The 9,223-nt window shown below is 38.4% G+C and overlaps 1 protein-coding gene across 2 annotated transcripts; it reads left to right on the forward strand.

Moving 5' to 3' along the window:
* Positions 1-50: 50 nt before the first annotated feature.
* On the forward strand, positions 51-8,672 carry ITPA (inosine triphosphatase). Of its 2 annotated transcripts, none has more exons than XM_039349006.1 (8): positions 51-257; positions 1,186-1,243; positions 1,326-1,390; positions 2,592-2,665; positions 4,316-4,347; positions 5,071-5,186; positions 7,988-8,064; positions 8,422-8,672. In XM_039349006.1, exons 1-8 carry the CDS (start codon positions 189-191, stop codon positions 8,459-8,461), a joined length of 531 nt encoding a protein of 176 aa, XP_039204940.1. In that variant the 5' UTR covers positions 51-188; the 3' UTR covers positions 8,462-8,672. The 2 variants fall into 2 exon arrangements, with proteins under 2 accessions (XP_039204940.1, XP_039204939.1); XM_039349005.1 differs by having other exon boundaries at positions 52-257; positions 8,436-8,672.
* Positions 8,673-9,223: the final 551 nt, after the last annotated feature.

Raw genomic sequence — 9,223 nt, forward strand, 5'->3', positions numbered from 1 at the left:
AGGCTTCCATCATTGCTTCTTCCGTCCAATGGATTTCAGAATTTGCAATAGGTTCCTCCCTTCTTCAGCGTGATTCATCGTATACCGTCAAAGCTGGCTTATTTTCGGGAGTGCCGGGCTGTGAAGGAGAACCCTGAGGATTTCGGGAGATAGGATTGGTTGAGTAAGTGTGCAAGCGTCAGAGCCCGATGGCGATGATACCGGCGGCCGGCCGAAGCGTGGTGTTTGTCACCGGCAACGTTAAGAAACTGGAGGAGGTGGGCAGCGGCTTCCGTGGCTTTCCGCCGTCGTTTACAAAGCTGATGGGTGATGGCACTGGCTAGCATTTAACTGTTTTTCTATTGCTACGAATGGTGAATTTGATACTTACAGGCCAGCGTTTCTCAAACCTCAGCAACTTTAAGATGTCTGAATTTCAGTTCCCAGAATTCCCTAGATAGCGTTCTGGGGAATTCTGGGAGTTAGAGGTCACACATTTTAAATTTTTCGCTTACGAATAAATGGGCCAGCTCTTGCAAGAGTTGGGATTTCTACATATCTTCCACCAAGACTCACAAATAGGCAGAACATGAGTTTATTATGAGAATTTGGGTATTAATTGCTTCAGTGCTAAAACAATTCTGCAATGCTTGGATTACCTATCCTGAGTTGCAAAAGTCAAAAGTTCTGTACCTCTTTGCTACCAACTTAGTGTTGTCTGAATATTTACAACCCTAGCAAACACTAGTGGAAATTAACTCTAAGCCATCCATTATATGGATTTAGCTATTATTATCTTCGATCCAAAAAATAATCTGGTGGGAAAACTTTTTTGATTGAGGTCACTAGGAACTGTCAGTCCAGAAATACCACTCCTAGAAGAAAATGTCTCTTATACTTGTAACAATAATGCTTGACAGTGTAGAAGAAAATAAAAGCAAAGCAGAAAAAACTACTACCACATAAAAATAAATTGAATAGATATATAGATACATAGAAGAGTGCCCATAACCAGTATAGATGAATCCTTAATGAAGTAGGAAGTTTTTTAACAAGTTTCTGAAATATGAAAAGCAAATGTGCCATTTGGGCTTCCCAAGGAAACATAGATCATAATAAAGGTACTGCCACATTGTCCAAGATATGGTTAAGAGATGTAACGTGAAAGCTTATTAATATTCAAAATTACTTCTCTTTATCTTGCAGGTGATTCAGATTCTAGGTGACTCTTTTCCATACAAATTGGTTGCCAAGAAAATAGACTGTGAGTTCATGTTTCCATTTGTCCTGGTATCTTAGCAAACTACTGTTCACCGCTAACCTCACTTTTCTTTAAAATTTTGCAGTACCTGAGTACCAAGGGGAGCCTGATGATATTTCTACCCAGAAGTGCCTGGAAGCAGCTAAGCAGGTTCTAATCATGACTTTTGAAATATTTCTTTAGCTCATAACCTAAGGCAGTGGTGGCGAACCTATGACATGGGTGCCAGAGGCGGCACTCAGAGCCCTCTCTGTGGGCACGCGCACCGTCGCCCCAGTCCTAGGCCTTCAGCTGGGTTTTATAAAACCTTTTTGCTTTAGGCCTCGGCCACCATGTGCCAAAAAAAAAAAAAAAAAAAAGGTTCAATCAGTGAATTTCAACTCGCAGGAAAAAAATGATCTTGAAAGTTGGAATTGATTGATTGAACTTTTTAGTCCCACCCAGTCTGCCGTTATCACCGCAGCCATGCCCACCCAATGGGCCATACCCACCCAATGGGCCACACTCACCCGGCACTTGACGATGCATAAGTGGGTTTTGGGTTGCAGTTTGGGCACTCGGTCTCTAAAAGGTTCGCCATCACTGACCTAAGGCAATAAGAAACTCAGAAAGGTGGAGAGATTTTATACTTTATGCTCAGATAATTTTTGCTGTATATTCTATAGAGAGGTCAAGCAGATCTGACTCTAGAATGTTTAATGTTTGGCTATAGGGTCAAAAAAGTACAATATGAGCTCTTTGTATTATACTGTTTTTGACTTGTGCATATTCTGCTATTGTCTCCTCTTTTTATTGTTTGTTATAAATTCCATATTTTTTTCAAAAAGCCCTCCACATTGTTATGAACAAGAAATAATAAGCAGAGTATTATGCATTTTATATTTATCATAAGGCATATTATAATTATATTTAGTAACTCTTAACAACTCCAATGACTCAATTGCCCATTTTAATTTAAGGCAATTGTAACACTGGAAAAAAATAGTACAAAGATTCCAGTTACATATAATTATGAATCCTATTTAGCAGATTAATATGAAATTTCTCTTGCTGCTAGGATAACATAATGACAGAGTTGGAGGGGACCTTGGAGGTCTTCTAGTCCAACCCCTGCTCAAGTAGGAGACCCTATACTATTCCAGACAAGTGGCTTTCCAGTCTCTTCTTAACACTCCTAACATGATTCCTGCAACGATTTTTTAAAATTATATTATTTCTGTCAAGAGCCGCAGAGATTAACTTGGGACGGAAGCTGCCTAACATTTTTAGAAAACTTCATTTACAATATGTGGAGCTTTAATTTAGAAGGTTTTCATTGCTCTTTTCTTATTTGATTATTTTCCTTTAACAGATTCAGGGACCAGTTATAGTAGAAGATACCTGTTTATGTTTCACTGCTCTTGGAGGCCTCCCAGGGCCATATATGTAAGTTGCTGAGTAATTTGCTGAGTAAATTTGCTGAGAGGATAGCTGATAATTGGAGGAAAGAAAATACTGCAGGTTAGAGATAAACAGGTGAGAAGAGAAGGAATACTAGGCATAAAGGAATTTATGCTTATCTTAATTATCTAGACTGAAAGTGCTATTGTCTTTTTTGCATCCCTATTACATACCTTTTAAAAAGGAAGCAGAGAAGGCAGAGGTGTGCTGGTTATTTCCTGAATGCTTTGATGCTTAGAACTATTAGAAAGCCTCCTCCCTCTGCTGTACAGTTCAGTGTTGTGAACATTTCTGGACATCACATTTTAAAACAGGTATTACAACATTAGAGACTCAGTTTGGTATAGGAGTAAAGGCACTAGGCTAGAAACTGGAAAAGCATGAGTTCTATTTCTACCTTGGGCCCAAAGCTAGTTAGGTGATGTTAGCTTCTTTCTAAACTCTAGGAGAGGGGTCTTCAAACTTGGCCCTTTTATGACTTGTGGACTCCAACTCCCAGAATTTCTCAGCCAGCATGCCTGGCTAAGGAATTCTGGGAGTTGAAGTCCACAAGTCATAAAAGGGCCAAGTTTGAAGACCCCTGCTCTTGGAAGAACACCATGGAAAATATCTTCTAAAAAATACCTTGCCAGGAAATCACGAAGACTTGTCCAAGCAATTGCCAAGAATCAGGACAAAAATGACAAAATTTGGAAAGATGAAAAAAAGGAAATCACAATTATTTTCCTGTGAGGAAAGAGTATATAAACAATGCATAATATAGATGGTATGGATAGATCAGTGTTTTTCTCCTCACCCTATTAAAATCTGAGGTCATCCAATGAAATTAAATGTAGGAAAATTCAATACTGAGAGAAGAAAATGCCTTTGTATGCAACACATAGTTAAACTGCAGTGGTTGTTGCCAACTGTTGTATTAATGGCCGCCACTGGATAGTTTTAAAAAGGAATAGGCAGTTTCATGGAAGATAAGAATATCAATCCTTCCTAATACTGATGACTATTTACACCTACTGAATCATGGGCAACATAGATTAAATGTTGGTTACTGAGAAGTGACTGTCATCCACCACCGAGGCTTGTGAGTATTGAAATTGAATCCCATTGGCCAAAGTATGGCATAGAATCTTGAACTGGATGATCTTTGGCCTAATCCAGCTGGACTATTAAACAAGAAATGCTTGCATTTTGTTTTAGTTCCTATTGTGATGCAAGAAGAGAAGAGGAATCCACTATAAACTATTGTTACGGAAGCATTTATGTTTTGATTTCTTGTATTTCTGGTAAGGCAGACAATAAAATGCAAGCATGCCATTACTGTATCAGTTTTGCTGAACAAGAATTTGCCAGCTCAACACCGATGTTTTCACTGTTAATTTTTATATCTTTGCTGGATTTTACTTATTCTTTTATTTCTGTTCATTAGTTTTATGAGATTTTAATAGTTCTACTTTGAACTGCACATTTTCCTGAAACTCTTGTACAAAAATCTAGCTATTATTTGGATTAAATATTTGGTAACTTATTTATTTTACAAATAATTTTGGTTTGGCCTTGCTTGTTGAATAATGTTCAGGTGTTTTTATTATTCTTGTGATAGTGAAAATAAGATTTGTGCTTGAATTTGTGTTTCAGAAAATGGTTCCTAGAAAAGCTAAAGCCGGAAGGTAATTCAATCTTTTTTTTCACATAAACTTGTTTCTGGGATTGAGCTGCTTCCTTAACTAGTCTGCATTACTCAAATGTCGAACAATGCTGTTTTGCCACCACTGGCCTTGTCATAACCCATATTGATTATGTACTCAATTGTACGTTTCTTTTTACTTCCATTCTAAAGTAAGATGCTTTTATTCCTGCTGATTTTACTTTTCAGTGTTGTATGTGCTACCATTCTTCCATCCTCCCTTCTTGGTTTGTATTTGCAGATCCTTTCTGTCCTATTCCATTCTGCTTTAAATGGTATTTTCCAGTAGAAAGCTAGAACTTGTAAAGTACTAAAAAGGCTTTAAGTGTTTAATCTGATTTCATAGTAAAGTATCTATTTGGCAGAATTGGTCCTAATGTTCTATATCTTAGATCTGATTTAACCTTCATAACCCTGAATTACATTGACATCATCTATTTAGATATATGTAAAAATATTTCTTCTGCCACAAGTACATATACAGGAACAGAAAATAATTCATTAAATGTTTAACTGCATTTTGTCCTAGATTAATAGAAAGGCTAATGGTCCTATTGGTTCTTTTTTGATATATATGGTTTAGACATAAGGATAGCTGCTCAAATTCCAAAATATGTGAACTGCCATTTTATATCCCACACAGCTTCCCTTCTGTCAAGCAAAATTTACTGAAGAAGAAATCATAATATTTTTTCTTATTGCTTAGGTCTCTACAAACTGTTAGCAGGATTTGAAGATAAATCTGCTTACGCTCTGTGCACCTTTGCTTTCAGCACTGGAAATCCAAATGATCCTGTAAAGTTATTCAAAGGCCAAACTCAAGTGCGTATGACAATATTGGGTTATCTGTGTTAGTAAAGACCTGAGGAACTGAACTGTTAGTATTTTCTTTTCTTAGCATAATAACTGTCACTTTCAGCATTCATACATAACATCTTAAACATAGTTCAAGTGCTTCAACAATGTTATCTCATTTCTTGAGTAGTGTCCAAAAGTAGGCTGGTGCTATTGCATACAGGGAGAAGTAACTAAATTTATTATATGATAAATATAAAACAGTACAGGTAGGTAGGTGGGAAGGAATGAGGGAAAATAAGTTGGTTGGTTTACTGTATAGGAGTAATGTGACTGATAGTGGTGGGATATATTTCTATGTACATTAACAGCAGTGTCTGTTATGGAGCTTTTTGTTTCTAATTCCTATCTCAACAGTCCTGCAATGGAGCTTCCTGGTTTCCAATTCAGTTGTTTAACGATTGTCACTCCATGCAGCTGCCTGCTTAGTTGTGAGGGTATTTCTACTAGGATGGGTGAACAGAGTTATCATTGCTTGATAACAGTAGCTGCACATTCAACATTTCTGAGTTGAGTTGGAAATGAAGGGTAATGGTATAATCTGGAGTGATCCTCTCCGTTCAGGTTTAATATTGTATATTCTCATTTTAGGGTTGGAGTAGGTAACTTCTACTAGGTCAAACTCCTGAATTGCTGCAAAGGCTATCTGACAATGTTGCAAAAAGGGTTTAAATGAAAAATGCATTTCCCCAATTTGCCAGTTTTTTGGCAGGGTTGCTGGGTTTGTTTAAGTTTTGCAGAAACAGCTTAATAGTTGAAAAGGAACAAAACTCTCCCTGCTAGAATGGCTGCTTTTGCTGTTGAATTGTAGCCATGCATCTTACACTTCTGAACAGTCATAGATAGGGTGTAGAGAGCCACATAGGGGCTATGGATGCTGAACTGATTAACCTGTTCCTGTGGACTAGTGTTCACATCCTGCTACATATCATTTAATGGCTTAAGAAATATTAAGCTGTTGGCTGATTTCTTGTCAGGTTTCTTCTTTTGCTGGTTTGAATTTTGTAGCCTAATCCATAGGAAAAGACTTTTTAATTAATTTTTAGTTAATTGTTCTGTCAGGAAATTTCTCCTTATTTCTAAGTTGGTTCTCTTCTTAGTTAGTTTCCATCTATTTCTTCTTGGTCTACCTTCAGATGCTCTGGAAAAGTTGACCCCCTCTTCTTTGTGGCAGCCCCTGAAATATTGGAACCATGCTGTCATCTCACCCCTAGTCCTTCTTTTCACTAGACCAGTGATGGTGAACCTTTTAGAGACCGAGTGCCCTAAAACTGCCTCGCCCGTCCCCCCGTCTGACCACAGGGCCACCCATCACCTCCACGGCCCGCCACAGATCGCCATGGCGGCCCAGCAATATCATGGCCACGCCCTCTGTCTGCACCCCGCAGCATCTGTACGCGATGGGGCACAAGGGCGGAGTCTTGTCTCTGCTGCCCAGCTGTCATGTCCTTGGCTGTGCTGCTCTGTGCAGGCTGCACCCGGGGCGACTCTCCTCCAGGAGGGCTGCTGGTGAGGGGGCCATGGGGTGGCGGGGCTGGGGCGACGGCATGCATGCCCACAGAGGGCTCTGAGTGCCGCCTCTGGCACCCGTGCCATAGGTTCGCCACCACTGCACTAGACAAACCCAATTCCTGCAACTGTTCTTCATGTTTAAGCCTCCACCCCCCTAATCATCTTTGTTGCTCTTTTCTGCACTCTTTCCAGAGTCTCTACATCTTATAATATCGTGACCAAAACTGGATGCAGTATTCTAAGTGTAATCTTACTAAGGCTTTATAAATAGGTATTGTTTATAAAATACTTCATGTAATCTTGATTCTATCCCTGTTAATGCAACCTAGGATTGTGTTGGCTTTCTTAGCTGCTGCTACACACTACTGGCTTATGTTTAAGTGATTGTCCACTAGGATTCCAAGATCCCTTTCACAGTTACTGCTATTGGGCCAGATTTCACCTAATCTGTACCTGTAAATTTGATTTTTGTTGCCTAAGTCTAAAACCTTATTTTTCTCTACATTGAATTTCATTTTGTTAGACAGGGCCCACTGTTCAAGTCTGTTGAGACTCTTATGTATCTTGACCCAGTAACTTTTAGAGTAGTGGCTATTCCTGCTATGTAAATTTGATAAGATCCCCTTCTATTCCCTCATCTATTTTTTTAATGAAGATATTGAAGAGTACTGGGCCTAAGACAGAACCTTGGGGTACCCCGCTAAATACTTCCCTCCATGTAGATGCAGTTCCATTAAGGACTATACATTGAGTGCGGCTGGTCAAGCCAGTTACTAATCCATCTGGTGATAATGCTGTCTAATTCACATTTGTCTATCTTAATCTAGTAGTAAGTTGTGGTCTGCTTTATCAAATGCCTCACTGAAATCCAAGTAAATTACGTCCACAGCATTTTGCTGGTCCACTCACTTAGTCACTTTATCGTAGAATTTGTCCGACATCTGTTTTTGACAAAACCATGTATGTCATGATTTTGCTTGCCTCTAAGTGTTCACAAACTCATTGCTTATCTTTTCTAGAATCTTCCCAGATATTGATGTCAGCTGATAGGTCTGTAGTTTCTGGATCCATTGTTTTTCGTTTTTTGAAGATGGGAACCACATCAGCTCTTTTCCAGTCCTCTGGTGGTATCCTGGTGGTCTAGGATCTTGAAAGATATAATTCTGAGATAACATCTGCCAGCTCCTTTAGAATTGTATGTTTTATGTAAGGGCTAACTCTGAAAAGTCAACATTAAACGTCTCTTTTCCCTATAGGGGCATATCGTTGAACCAAGAGGACCTCGAGATTTTGGATGGGATCCTTGCTTCCAGCCAGAAGGCTACACTGAGACGTAAGGGAATATATTCTCCTTAGTTATAATGGGTCGGTAAAACTACCCAGTCACTGTTGTACATTCAAGTATTAAGAAATGTGCAAATTCTGTTCTACAAAATACCAATTTTTATGAATGTATTTGTCAGCAAGCATTTGGATTGTTCTATTATTCTATTCTATTTAATAATAGATTTAGTACAGGTGTTCAATTGGCAATTCCCGTATCTCCTAAGAAGAGGATTTGATCAAATTGTTCCTTAGCTTAGGAATCAACATTTAAGCCAAGAAATAGAGAGTAAATTTAATTAATGCATTTATAATATCACCTGCTCTAGATGAGTAGGCTTTGCAGTTTCTCATGGTGAAGTTCCAGGTTGTCTTTTGCAGATATGCTGAATTGCCCAAGTATGTGAAGAACTCTCTCTCTCATCGTTACAAAGCTTTGAAAGAGCTGTCTGCCTATTTTGTTCAACACCACAACCCAGCAGAGACCCTATCTTCTTCTAGTTAAACTGTCTGGATCTGTGAAATGTTTTTATATATATATATATATATAATTGAAATTAAAATCTAAGGGTCTTTCTGCCTGTACAAATCATGATCAATAAACCTCATTTTAAAAAAGATTGTGTGTGTTGTCTTTCTGTTCCTGAAATTTGTGGTGAAATATTAAGATTTTCATTTAGGATAAAAGACGAATTCCAGATGATTTTTTAAACACTTATGTAATATTCCGTTTCCCCCCTCCCCCCCAAAAATTCAGTTATCATAATGCTGCAAACTGCCCATCTCATAGAACAAGTGACTGGGCAGCTTACAAGTTATTAACAATTAAAAAATCAAAAACTATTAAAAACTGAGGCAAAGTAAAAAGTACACAAAGGGATAGCAGAGCTATTTTATTTATTTTTATGTCTTCTACATTCATGGGCTCAAACCAGTAACTACTCGTCGGTATACAAGTGAAACCACATACCTGATTCATATACTGCACTACATCACAATATATTGTGTAGTTTTGAGTTACCACATTCTCTGAATGCAGCGACTGTAGAAATACAGTTCTAAAACATCGCGTGAATCAAGTCAATTATGGCGAGTTCAACAAACCAGGCTTATGCGATTAGTAAACCCATTTACCCTTAACACATCTGTACCACGCACGGCTTTTTCAA

The sequence above is a fragment of the Crotalus tigris genome, unplaced genomic scaffold (assembly GCF_016545835.1).
Source record: "Crotalus tigris isolate CLP2741 ecotype Arizona unplaced genomic scaffold, ASM1654583v1 scf7180000018217.1405312, whole genome shotgun sequence".
NCBI lineage: Eukaryota > Metazoa > Chordata > Lepidosauria > Squamata > Viperidae > Crotalus > Crotalus tigris.